Source organism: Aotus nancymaae, unplaced genomic scaffold (genome assembly GCF_030222135.1).
Source record: "Aotus nancymaae isolate 86718 unplaced genomic scaffold, 86718_ANA_hifiasm-v0.15.2.pri h1tg000033l, whole genome shotgun sequence".
In the NCBI taxonomy this organism is placed as follows: Eukaryota; Metazoa; Chordata; class Mammalia; order Primates; family Aotidae; genus Aotus; species Aotus nancymaae.
The window spans coordinates 57,359,994-57,373,956 of record NW_026988447.1 but is presented as its reverse complement, the minus strand read 5'-3'; the positions used below and the strand labels follow the sequence as shown (position 1 = coordinate 57,373,956).

General features: G+C 44.6%; 1 protein-coding gene across 1 annotated transcript in view; it reads left to right on the top strand.

Annotated features, from left to right (window-relative positions):
* HADH (hydroxyacyl-CoA dehydrogenase) overlaps positions 1-10,009 on the top strand; it is a 42,138-nt gene extending 32,129 nt beyond the window's left edge. The window contains exons 6-8 of the mRNA XM_012436500.3: positions 2,623-2,695; positions 8,068-8,184; positions 9,083-10,009. Of these exons, the coding sequence (XP_012291923.1) occupies positions 2,623-2,695; positions 8,068-8,184; positions 9,083-9,201 (309 nt within the window). The 3' untranslated portion in view covers positions 9,202-10,009. The remainder of the gene's footprint in view (positions 1-2,622; positions 2,696-8,067; positions 8,185-9,082) is intronic.
* The last annotated feature ends 3,954 nt before the right edge of the window (positions 10,010-13,963 follow it).

Sequence of the window (13,963 nt, the reverse complement as noted above, 5' to 3'; positions counted from 1 at the left end):
AAAGAGCCATAGACAGCATATGCAGCATGAGTGTGGCTGTGCTCCAGTAAAACTTGACTTAGAAAAACAGGCTGCAGGCTGGATTTGGCCTATAGTATTGTACTTTACCAATACGTGACATAGAAGAGGGACATCCGTGTGCCTGGAATGTGCCTTCCTAGTTGAGACTTCATGAGGAGATTGTGGTATAAAGGTTAAGGGTATGAACTAAGCCAGCTGGGTTCAAATCCTGGCACCAGCACTTATTAGCTGTGTAACATTAGGCAAGCTACTTAACCTCGCTGTGCCTCAGTGTCCTCATGCCTCACATAGGATAATTATAGTACCTGTCTCACAGGGTTATTATGAGGAATGAATAAATTAATATTTTTAAGTATTTAAAACAGTACCTGGCACACAGTAAGTAAATATAATGTGTTTAATAAATAAGAATCTGAAAAAATATAATGGATTTGGTTACATATTTAAAGATTATGTTTCCTGCCAGGCACAGTGCCTCATACCCATAATCCCAGCACTTTGGGAGGCCAACCCAGGTGGATCACTTAAGCCCAGGAGTTTGAGACCAGCTTGGGCAACATGGCAAAACCCCTCTATAGAAAAAAATACAAAAAAAAAAAAAAATAACTGGGCATGTAGTCCCAAGTACTGAAGCAAGTAACTTCAGCTACTTGGGAGGCTGAGGTGGGAGGGTCACTTCAGCCCAGGAAGTGGAGGCTGCAGTGAGCTGAGATCACGTCACTGCACTCCAGCCTGGGCAACAGAGCAAGACTCTGTCTCAAAAAGAAAAAAAAAAAGACTATGTCCCTTCAGATTCCACCAATATCCTAAGAGTATCTGTCTCTCTGCATTCTCAATAGCATCAAATATTATTACAATGAGGGGAAAAAACCTTTGATAATCTTATTAACAAAAATGCATATTTCTTTGATTACTAGTGAGTCTAATTTTTTTTTTTTTTTTTTTTTTTTTTTGAGACAGAGTCTCACTTTGTCTCCCACGCTGGAGTGCAATGGCACAGTCTTGGCTCACTGCAACCTCCACCTCCTGGGTTCAAGCTATTCTTTTGCCTCAGCCACCCAAGTAGCTGGGACTACAGGCACGTGCCACCACACCCAGCTAATTTTTGTATTTTTAGTAGAGACAGGGTTTCACTATATGTTGGCCAGGCTGGTCTTGAACTCCTGACCTTGTGATCCTCCCACCTCGGCCTCCTAAAGTGCTGGGATTACAGGTGTGAGCCACTGTGCCTGGCCAGGGAGTTTAAATATTTATTGAGTCTTGGCACTTTTTTCTTATTGAGCTCTGTGAGCTCTTTCTGTAGAAGATATTAACTATTCTAATTGGAGCAAATGTTTTTCTCAGGCTGCTTTCTGACTGTGACCTTATTTGTGGTGTGCCTCATGTTCTTAGGTACACTATTTTGAGTTTCTATAGTGAACCTTTTGAAGTTGAAAGGAGTATCTTTGCCTCAGTTATACAATCAGTATTGTTCCATAATCTTGATTAAGCTGATAAAACTTGTTTGTGCATCTTTGTGCTTGTGTGGCGACAGATGGGGTTGAGGCTTGGTTTCAGCTTGCCCAAGGTTAAAGGAGGTTCACATCCTTTGTGTTACTTTCCAGTTTCCCCGCATGCCGTCAGGTTAGCTCTGTGAGGAGTGCGTGGTCATCTGGTGTGTGCTAGAAACGGAATGCACAGCTGGGGCCAGGGTGAGGATTTCTGCCCTCAGGAGGATGACGGCCTTTTGACAAAAGAGGAGGCACCGTTTGCCTTTGGAAATAAGCTTCAACACAAAATCACCCAGAAGAGATCACTAGATAATATCCAAATCTCACACCTGTCCTCCGGAAAGATGGTTCATATTAGTTACTGAGAAGGGAAACGGATGAAAGGGGGGTGTGGCACAGGGGTCACCCCAAGATGTAGAGGTCTTGCGGGGTGTGGCGTGTAAGGCCAGCTTTCTGCCAGGGGCTCTGCTCCTTTGTCCCAGCACCTGCTCCCAACTCACCTCCACTGCACTGTGCGCTGGAACCTAAGAAGATGCTGAGTAGCCTAGGAGTGGCTCCAAGGAGCCTGGAAAGCAGTGCTCCTTTGAGGACTGTTCAAGATGGAGTATTCTTGTAGATTCTTGAAAGGGAAGTGGGAGGAAAGAGGAGGAGTAAAGGGGCTGCCATTTGAGTATAGGGCTGTGTGTACAGCATTTTATGTGTTTTCTGATTTATCTTCACAACTTTGAGACAGAAATTGTCACCCCCAATTCACAGAGGATGAAACTGAAGTTCAAAGCAGCAGAAGGATGAAGAGAGTATTCAGGATTGAGCCCAAATCTGCCTGTCCCAGAGCCATGCTCTTCCAGGTGACCTCTGTGCCTTGATCTGCCTTTATGTCAGGATCTGTGCAGTGGGGCATCTGGGTTTGAGTTTTTTTTAAGTACTGTGATTGTTGGATAAATCGTCATATGAGATAGAAATAAGGCTGCGCTGCAAATTTTGAAAATGTACAGCTTGATAAATGGGGGCACACGTGATCCAGGGTAAGAAGGGGCGATTTGGTGACTTTACAAAAGATACCATTTCATGAAAGTGTACTAGTTTTTTGTTTTTCTCTCTCCCTAAACAGGATACTCCTGGGTTTGTTGTGAACCGCCTCCTGGTTCCATACCTCATGGAAGCAATCAGGCTGTATGAACGAGGTATCCTTCCTGACCCAGGCCAGGAGCCGCAGGCCACAGCTTCTGGCACCACTGTCTGGAATTCTCGGTGTCTCTGGGAGGGGTCGGGCCGTGCAGAGTGGAAGAAGCAGTGTCTGTTTTCTAGCTGTGTGAGCTCAGCTGCACCCGGGGCCCTGGTACCTTTTTCACAGTTTTCCCAAAGCCTCCTGGCTTCCCTGTGAGGCGTCTGAGAAGGGGTTCTAGAACTCCCACCACCCGCCCTGCAGTCCCAGCCAGAGCAATTGCACGGCTGGCCCAGATTTATATCCTGGATCTCTGTTTTTGATGAAAAGATTTACTGCTTTAAAACATAATCATCATGTGGAAATCACTAGGCTAGGGGATCTTGGAAGTTCCTTCATGTTCTAAAACTTGTGACTGACAGGTGATGAGAAATATGTGACAAGGACGATACGTGTTAAGGACAGTTTTTAGCAGTCTTGCGTCTGTCCTTACTGAATGATGCCATGATGTACTTTTTGTAACCTTAAGAATGGTCTAAACCTTTTTCCTCAATACTTGGTTGACAAAGAATGCTTTTCTCTGCTGTAGAAATAACGGGCTTGGGACAGGGTCCAGTTTTCTAAATTGATCGGCATCCTCCTGCCTGCTTTCCCTCCCTGGTTTCTGGAAAGGTAGCTATAATGTCTGCTTCAAAGGCAAACAACCCTTAATAGGACTGGATAAAAAGCAAGTGTAATTGTTTTCAATAACTTCATTCATAAATGCTCACTCCCGAGAGTGTCATTTTTGAAACAAAACATTTACACCAGCTCTTCCAGAGAGATGAAAGCACATTTGTTTCCTCAAAATCTGCTTTAAATATTAAAACTTTTATCTATGGTTTATGGGAGCAATTGCCTCACTTTTGCTCCAAGATCAAACCAACACTTCTCTGTTTATCTATCAACAAATATGCCTAATTACACCTCAAAGAAGGCACAGAGCATTTTGCCCTACCTTGAAAGGCAGTTGTATGTGTGTGTGTGTTTTTTTTAGCAAAATGTAATGTTTTAGAATGTAGCATGTGAGAGATCCACCTCTTAATGGTGTTTTCCTCACTGTCCCTTTGATACATTCTCCACTGCACAAGTATCCGATGGGAAGTTGAAAGCCCTCTTCTTGTCTGAGGCCCCTTTCTGTACAGGGGGATGCCCTTTGGCCCTCACCATCCCTGGCCACCTGTGCAGTGAAGCTGGAAGGGGAGGACCTGGCCTCTGGACATGCTCTTAGCTTGCTCTGGGCATGGGCTTTGACAGCCTGCCATTGCTGGTCCCTCTGCTTCTTTTTCCACCTCCTTCTCACAATCTGCTTCTGAAGGAGCTGGGTATCCTGCCCGGGGTGGGTGCTGCTGCACTGCACAGTATGGTCACACCCCAGGCCTCTTACCATGTCTCCGCGCCGACCCCCTGCTCCCTCCTCTCAGACAGCACAGAGGAGTGCTCAGAGCACGCCCACCACGCCATCTCCCTCCCGCAGTTCCACGTTGAAGCTTCAAGCATCTGGAGGCCCCCTCTCTTGTCTGCCACATCTGTTCATCACTTTTGATTCCTTCCTGTCATGCCTGTTCCACCTCTTCATCCCGGCTTCTCCCCATCCTAGTCAGGCTGCCTTCATGAAGTTCCTCAGGCAGCAGAGGAATTCACGCTAATCATATCTTTTCCAGACTAGTCTCCACTACCACGCTTACTGAGAAAGTATCATGTTGTCCAGGAAGTTGAGACGCCTACTGCTTCTGCCCACACACCCCTGCACAGCCTCGGCAGACGCTCTGTGACTGTTTCTGAACTCATGCAGGGAGAATGTTTCTTTACCACACTGTTGATATACCTGGGGCTCCACACACATGGTTTGGCCAATACTTCCTGGAGTGGTGCAGGCTCGCTGGAAGGATGTGTGGGCTGTCGTTGGTCAGGCCTCCTGGATGACCGGCCCCCACCACCAGCACTTCTCGCCCGTCCCCATGGGATCTCATGGAGGCTCATGCCCTCTTGCTCCGCTGTCTGACAAATCATCCTGGCTTCCATGTTGGGCCTTCTTTCCCAGTGTCCCAGCTCTGTCCTCGCTCTTCCTATTGCTCTTGTTCCTTCATACTGTGACTGAGGCCTGACGTATGCCCCAGTCACTGTCACTCCTGTGGGTCAGAGGGACAGAGGCTGGATAGGCTGTGCCTGACAGTAAACCACTGTCCTTGCCAGGCACCCATTCCTAATAGCCAGTGTGGGCAGGGTGGTGGGGCCGAATGGTCAGCTCTTGGGAGAACCATAAGCCTGCCCCTCAGTCACCATGTGACATCCCACTCGCATTGTCGCCCCTGCTCAAGCCAGGGTCAGTGGTTCTCTGGTGACCTGCCATATTCAAGCTCTGCCAGAGAGCCTTCCTTCTGACCGCCCTCTGCCCCTGCTGTCACCACCACAGACTCTACTCCTCCCATTCCCACATGGCCCACCTGAGTGTCTGCAGAGCTCCCAGCTGGATGTCATCTCTGTCATTGCAACTCTTCCTGCTTTGGCTCTCCCTTGGGTCACTTGTCACTGTCTTCCCTGTGACATGGCAGATGGTTTCTTTTCCTTACTGTACTCTCCTTTCTGGAGCACTCTCTGGGTCCTTCTCATCTTCATATGCCCCAAGGTGCCTGGGTAGGACGGGCACATAGGCAGCTGCTGATGAGTAAAAATGCTGTTTCTGAGTTGTTGCTGGGCGCCTCTGTTGTTCATGCTAAGAATGGTTGGCAGGTGGTGCTGCTGAGCCAGCCAAAGAAGAGATGTTGGGTAAGTCCCAGGCCCTCCGCTGTGCTGATCTGGAGTTCACTGAGGAAGCTTTCCTTTGCTGTCTTGTCTGGAGTTATGGGCTCTTAACCGAAGGGAGTGGGAGAGGGTGTCCCATGAACCTCCTAGTTGATAAAGAATTTGGGGCCTATGTGCATTTTTTATGGAGAAGGTGTCCGATTGTCAGAGCAGTACTTGATTCTGAAGAAGTTTAGGAATTATTGGTCTAAAACATGATTCTGCAGCTGACTCTCACTTGGTACACCAATTTCTGTGTTTTATTTCTCTCATTCTATAAGTTTTCCTCTTTTATTCTGCATTATTGAGAACAGGATTTTTAGAGTTGTGCTGACTTTATAAAGTTATTTAGATATTTTTCTATCATGTGCTGTATCTTCATATTATTTCTTCAAATAAAACAGTCCTCAAGCGAATCTCTGGATCTGGATTATAGCCTTGTTTCTAGGGTTCACTGTCCTGTCCTTGAATATAGATTTCATTAAATGGCTTTAGCTGAGTTGTAACCATTATGCTGTCAGATTTCTGTCCCAGAGAGACTGCGCATAATAAATGAACCAGCACATGAGCATGTTAGGTTGTGATGAGTAATTGTAGAGAAGAGGATAGTAAAGTCAAAAGATGGCAAGAGTCTTGTCCTGGCCTTTTTTTTTTAGTGCTGGGAGTTGCTTTTTTTATATGAGGGAGAAGAGACCCTCTGAAAGGTGACAACTGAGCAGAGGCCTGGAGGAAGTGAGCAGCTGAGCCCCAAAGCTGTCTGAGGGCAGTACCCTAGGCACAAGGAGTATATCTCAAGCCCTGAGGAGCCTATAAGGCCGGTACTTCCAGCATTCCAGGACTCTACTAGTACAGAAGCCACGGGGCCTTCCTAATGAAATCCTCTGACTAGAATCCACCTTTAAGCTTCATAGCCATACCCCAAAGATGCTGTGTTCCTTCCCATTCCTGCCTCTGCATGTGCTATTCACTCTACCTAGAATGCCCTTCCTGGTCTGCTCATCTCAGGATTCTCTTCACCGTTTAGTACCCAGGCATGGGGGTGGTTTTGGTGAAGCCCTGGCAAGGTGAGTAAATCTCTTCATCTTTGCCCACACAGAGCTGTGTGAATCGTGAATCTTCACGTCTTGTTATGTTGAAGCTTTTGGCTTACACATCTGAGTTCTCCCATTATATCATGAGTACCCTGAATGCTTGTCTTGTTTCTCTTTATCTCATTCTACATCTCTAGTGCCTGTTACATAATAAATAGAAGTTGAATGAATGAATGAGGCTGCCTATATGATAATTTTTGTTTCTTTGCTTTCTTATGGCCTAAAACTCAACTCATGATTTCTCAGGAGTCTCTAATCCTAATTAGTGTAGTTATTCGTAATGTCAACCATAATAAATGAGTGGTATTTTAATCACCTTAAAATGCCTTGAAATCCTTTGGCATAACTTTAGTACTTTATATGCTTTTAAAAAATATTGTCTTTATCATTGTTTAAGTAGTTTCTCTGTGAGTGTCTTTACATTTTTCCCCTTTTTCTTTAGCTTTGGTCTGATTGGCTTCTTTTGGAGCAAAATTCTACATAGCCACTTGTTGCAGACTGTTCTACTTTAAGGGAACAGTTTGGTCTCTGCAAGGCCTCTTGGGGCCAAAGGACATAGTACGAATACATTTCCAAGGGAAAAGCACATTGATCCTTGTCTTAGTCTACTTAACAGACTTCCAAACATGTATGGTAATTCTAACTTGGGTTTGGGCTTTTCTTTAAAAGGTATCTTGACTAATAGGTTTGTGTGAATATGCCAGGGGAATTCTCCTTACCTATAAAACCCAAAAAGCTGGGAAAAAAATATACATACAGTAACTATACATATAAAAGCAGAAAGCTTAGTTTTCTTTTTTAAGAAAATTTATTTATAAATCAAAAGTATGCTCTTAGCATTAAGTGATATTTTAATAAATGATTCCAGAGTTGGAAAACCCCAATTTATTTGAAAATAGCTGAAGTTTCCAGGCATGGAGGCTTCTGTCTCCATGAACAGGGTATCAGTACTCCAGAATTCACCTCAGTGATGCAGTAGCTTTGAAAATCTTAGGCTGGCCACTGTGGCTCCCACCTGTAATCTCAGCACTTTGGGAAGCTGAGGCAGGAGGATCACTTGAGGTCAGGAGTTCAAGATCAGTCTGGCCAACATGATGAAACCCTGTCTCTACTAAAAATAAAAATATTAGCTGGGTGTGGTGGCACACACCTGTAGTCCCAGCCACTCAGGAGGCTGAGGCAGGAGAATCACTTGCACCCAGGAGGTGGAGGTTGCAGTGAGCAAAGATTGTGCCATTGCACTTCAGCCTGGGTGACAGAGCAAGACTCTGTCTCAAAAAACAAAACCAAACAAAAAACCTGAAGACCTATTTGGCATGTACTTTAGAGACAAAATTTTACCCAAGCCAGAAATTCTCACTCTAGACATTTTTTGAATGTGCAGCATATAACATTCTAGTAATTCCGGGGCTAACCCTGTGATAGGGAGAATTCAAGGAAAGGTGGTGGTGACCCAGTGCTGCCCTTTTCTCTTTAGGTGATGCATCCAAAGAAGACATTGACACTGCTATGAAGTTAGGAGCCGGTTACCCCATGGGCCCATTTGAGCTTCTGGATTATGTCGGGCTGGATACTACGAAGTTCATCGTAGATGGTAGGAATTGGAATTCTTTGTTGTCTTCAATTGAGTTGAGGTCGTTTTTAAATTATAATGCCTTTTTAAAACAGAAGTTAGCAGGGGTCTTAGCAAAGACCTTCCAAAATCCTGCTCACCAGGTTGAGGATTCATGAACAGATGGCAGGAGAAGGAAGAATGTAACTGTCTAGTGTCTCTTAACAGGGTAACCTTTAAAAAACAACAACAACTTTATGGATTCACAGAAAGTTACAAATATAGCACAGACAGGTCTGTGTGCCCTTCACCCAGTTTCCCCAATGGTTATATAGCCATAGTACAATATTAAATCCCAGAAAATTGACATCGGTACACTGTGTTATTTTATCACGTACATTGATTTGTGCAACCTCCATTGCAAGCAAGATACACATCCATTAAAAAAAAAAATCCATTGTAATGTAACAGCTCTGAAGACAGTAAATATAATGAAACTGGACTACTGAAGCTGAATGTAGCTATCTATTCCCAAGTTTAACAGAATGCTAGTTGAAGAATGAAATTTTGAATTTTATGTGGATGCAAAATACCAATAGCAGGAATTCATATTTTTTAACATGCATTCTGAAATTTAACTGTGCCACTGGTGAATCCAACCAGCAAATGAATGGCTTCTGGTCGTGTACCTGGGCCTTTGGCCTTAGTGATTTCCGGAAAGACGCTGGATAAACAGGAGGGCCTGGAGTAGGGCCAGGCTTCAGGCAGCACAGGTGGGTGGCAGTGCAGCAGCTTTGGGGCCGATGTGGCCGCACCAGCACAGCCTTCCTGAGGGGCTCTCGCACATCAGAAGCAGGCCTCCAGACTCGCCCTTGGGAATGCCAAAGTGTAAAAATAAACCCAGCACTTCATCCTGAGTTCTTTCCCCTCCTCTCAATAGGGTGGCATGAAATAGATGCGAAGAACCCATTGTTTCAGCCCAGCCCATCCATGAATAAGCTGGTAACAGAGAACAAGTTGGGCAAGAAGACTGGAGAAGGATTTTATAAATACAAATGACGCGCAACTTCTCCGGCTCTGAGAAGAAGCCCTGAGAGCGCTCACCAGCCAGCGCCCTGAGTGCCTGCGGGAATGCTCTGGTCAGACGTTCCCTCACACAGCACAGTCTAATCAATGTGCATTTTGATTGTAATCTATCTGAAGTGATTATTACATCAATTCCAGCAGTAATAGATTCTCCATAAGAACTAATTTCCATTTTTAGTCTGTTCATTTCTATGTATTTTCTAAACAGCTTTACACCCTTGGTGCCTTGGAGCAAACATTTTTTTTTAGTCTTGTCATTTTTGTGAAGAATTGCTTGGATTGGTTCTCATCAAGGGGAAGTACTTCCTGTGACAGTGCGAGTACACCGTGTTCACTGTCGCTGCGTGGGAGAGTCACAAGCCACTGGCACGCACCTGGTGTGTCTGAAGCGCTGCAGCGAGCAGCACCTAGATCTTGCCTTTATAAGAACATTTTACTACCTGCAGCTTTGAGCCTTGCCCTGCATTCTGGACACGACATAAGATGTTGTGTCTTTATTCAGCTCATCATCAAGATGCTGCTGCTGCTGGATGGGTCGGCGTGTCCCCGTGTGCGTGGTTTGCAGGAGGAGGTCGGTTTTCATGGTCATTCAGTTCCACACATCTTGATGATTACTGTCTGTCTGTGTCTTTTTTCCATGAGAAATCACTGTTGCAAATTGCCTATAGAAATTGACTCTACTAAAATACAATGTTTTAGTCTGTGAAAATTTGAATTGAAAATTGTATAATATAAAATTGTCATACTCAAATGATTAAAAAAGTAAAAAGTTGATAATTTAGGCAGAAACTCTTTCCCATCTTCTTTGGCCTGCTGTTAATTTTTAAAGTGGGAACGACGGGGAGGGAATGGCAGGCGAAGGCATTTGTGTGAAACCTGCCTGTGGCCGTCGCTGCCAGATTTCTTACCAGGAAAGCAGTAGTAAGGGTACAGAGAGCGATTTTTAAGGAACATCTGTTTCTTCTTTGCCAACAAAGTGAAACTGTGTAACGTAAGCTTCTTTTAATCATTGGCTTGAGAAAGTGTCTTCCAAGATAGAATTTTGGAGTTGGAAAGAGATCAGAAATCCTGAGGTCCAGTAGCCTCATTAGCAGAAAGCTTATGTGGTATGCCCAAAAGCTTAGATATCATGTAGCAGAGCCTCGCCTAGAACTAGGTTTTGATAAAATGAAATACAAAATAGCCCATTTGAAAATCTTAGACCCAAGCTTTCAGTTAGGACTCTCCCTAAAATGGGTGTCCTTGTTTGGTGTCCTTGATCATAGTTCTAATAGTTGAGAGATTTTATTTTCTTTATTTTATAACTGATAAAAGGGAACTTATTAATTTTAAAAAATTTGAATCTATAGCATAGTGGGAAAATAAATACATCGGTACATTTCTACCACACACACAACCTGTGTAGGACACTTTTAGGTTATTCTGATAAAACCCTGCCTAACGAACAAAAGGAAGCACCTGCGAGGCCACCCGCATTTCCATCGCGAAAGGTTACCCTTGTGGTCTGGCAGCTCCCTGCTTTTCTGAGGCTGGCTCTTGACCTTTGACATGAGGCCTGGGTCTAAGAGGGGGGCTCACTTCCTTACTGTCTCACCAGACTCCCCATAGGATGCAGGTCCTTGTCCTGGAAATGGCAGGATTCTTCCTTGATTACTGAATTTCAGGAAAGATGTAACTCAGCAGAGCAACCATCAGTCTGCCAGGATGAGAGGGTGGGGGCTGCAGCAGTCTTTCTGGCTGGCGTTTTAAAATGCACTTTAAGCCTACCAAATAGTCAGAAGGCTTGGCCTCTCAGCATCCTTTTATCGTTTTCAAAAAATATTTTCCATGCATGTTTGGGACCAGGAAGGGATATTGAACATCCTTTCCTTAGACATGGGAGGTGAGGGAGTGGCTTTTCTTTGCTGACTCCACTTCTCTGTGTTCTCAGGTGAATGTAGCTGCTTGCCATGGAGAGCTCTTGGGGCAGCGGGGAAGGAAGGTCATGTCAGTCAGGTTCTCTGCTTCCAAATATAGGCCTGTTGCTGCCATTTGCTTTAGTCTGTGGTTGGGAAGTGAGGCTTAGTGAGAACCCCAGGTGCCTTGCATCATCCTCCACTGTGTTTTGGAAGCATTCGTTCAAGAGGGAAGGTGGGTCCTGGCAGTGCTGCTGGGTCTGGCGTCACTGCTCTTGGTTCTCCTCACCTCCCCAAATTTGCCTCCTAACCATCTTAAATCTTTTATGACATTTGAAAATCAGGACCAAGTTTTAGGTCAAGGGGACACTTTTTTTTTTTTGAGACAGAATTTCACTCTTGTTGCCCAGGCTGGAGTTCAATGGTGCAATCTCAGCTTACTGCAACCTCCACCTCCTGGGTTCAAGTGATTCTCCTGCTTCAGCCTCCTGAGTAGCTGGGATTACAGGCATGTGCCACTACGCCCAGCTAATTTTGTATTTTTAGTAGAGACTAAAATGTTGATCAGGCTGGTCTCGAACTCCTGGCCTCAGGTGATCCGCCTGCCTCAGCCTCCCAAAGTGCTGGGATTACAGACGTCAGCCACCGCGCCCAGCCAAGAGGACACTTTTTTTTTTTCCTGTACTTCCTCTTAGTGATATTTTTATTCATCTATAATACAAGAGAAAGTTTGATATTCAAAAGAAAACCAGGCAACGTATGAGATGACTTGCTGAAACAGACAGTTTGCCTCTGAGCATAGCCATCACCTATACTTCAATTGTTTAGTAAAATGGAGTTCTCTGAAGGATCGTTTTAACGCTTACTAAGATGTCTTTGTAAAATAAAATTCACGGCCCTTTAATGTTCTTAAGTTCACTGTTAGTAGTAGTTTTTCAGGGGAAAATGGCCGGCTAAGTTTTTCTGACATCAGTCGTAAAGTGTATTTCCACTTTGGGAACGGTGCAGTGACGCGGCGTGGGGTACGGTGGAACCAGGTCTTGGAACTGGGAAACGACCATGTACAAATCCGTGTTAGAAAATGGCTCTCCACTGGGTGCCATTGAATAGTAAGTTTTTTCACTAACACGTCAGCTTTCAGAAACGCATTTGAGATTCAACCAGTCATCACTGGAGAGGGCACAACTACTATGTTCATCACGGCTTATGTAACAACACACACCAATTCTGCTTTCTCTTTGTCAGTTGCACTGTTCACATATTTGAAACAAGCTTTTGTCTCGTCCCACCTTGATTTTAATCCCTTTAACATTTCAACCTAAGTAACTCATTAAGTCTACCAAAAATACAAGGTGTGGCTGTAATTTGATGAGACTAATTTTCTTGTAAACAGGCATTGATACTACATAAATAGTAAACTGAAAAAAAACGCTTTGAACAGTGAAATCATGGCTGTGCCTTCAGTACTACACTTTGAAAGAACCCATTTGGCTGTGTAAATTCTGTTTTTTAAATTGATCTCAATGTTTCATCATCACAGTTTTAACGTCTATTTTAGCATATTGTTCTTGCTACTATTTGACATGGCAGAACAAAACTCCTGAAAGGCAGAGAATCCTGTCATTGATACTGATGTTATTCAATGTTTTAGTGAAAATCACTAACTGTACCTGCTGCAGGATTAACCAGTACAACTGATTGTCAGCTTGGGCTTTGAAATTAAACCGACTTGGGTTCTAGTTCTCAGTTCCACTGTCTTTACCTATGTAACCTCGAGAAGTTATTTGTTTTCTGCGTATATCTGGAAGAATGAGCATAAGGATGGAACCTATGCCATAGGTTGGGACAGAGTGAAGCAGGTTTCAAGTGCTGAGCACACTGCCTTGCATCTATAGGCCAATTGTAAAGGAAGGCCCAGTAACCTGTATTCACTAGGGTTACAGATGACAGCCCTGAACATGTGACAGCAGTGGGGAGTAGGCTGAAGATTCAGAACAAGCCCGAGTCTTGGAAAAGTGAGTCTCAGAAGTTAAGCAGTTGGGCTACCTGGCAAAACGCCCAGTGCTGGAGCTCTGCACTCTACCCCACAGCTCCTCTGGAAGGTCTTCCCACACTTTCAGAGAGGCGCTGGTTGGGGCTAGTCAGAAAGGGGTTGCTGTCACTCAGGCAGGCCCCAGAAAAACAGCAAGTATGTAGGAGAGAAGTTCCCAAGATTCTCCTAACACATGATAATTAGAGAAGTGGTGGCATCTGAACAGGAGCAGAATGATGCTTCACTCTATCGTAATGTAGTTGTATTTGTTTATTCATTTGAGATGGAGTCTTGTTCTGTCACCTAGGCTGGAGTACAGTGATGCGATCTCGGCTCACTGCAACCTCCACCTCCTGGGTTCAAGCAATTCTCCTGCCTCAGCCTCCCAAGTAGCTGGGATTACAAGCACCCACCACCACACCTAGATAATTTTTTAATTTTTAGTAGAGACCAGCCACCTTGTTGGCCAGGCTGATCTCGAACTCCTGACCTCAGTGATCCACCTGCCTTGGCCTCCCAAAGTGCTAGGATTACAGGCGTGAGCCTTCATGCCTGGCCTGTAGCATAGTTTTAAATGACATTAGGTGACTCCTAAAGATTTCTTCAGAACAAAATTGTGGGAGTGAATCCCTACTAGGTCTATTATTTAGCAAAGGGAGCAATAGGATAGCCCCTAGGGTTGAAACAGATTCAAGCTGCTCTTGATTCATCATCGAGGAGGGGAGAGGATACCATAGTTAACTTAAACAATAGTTCGTCAAGCTGGGTGTGGTGGTGCACACCTGTAATACCAGGTACTTGAGAGGAT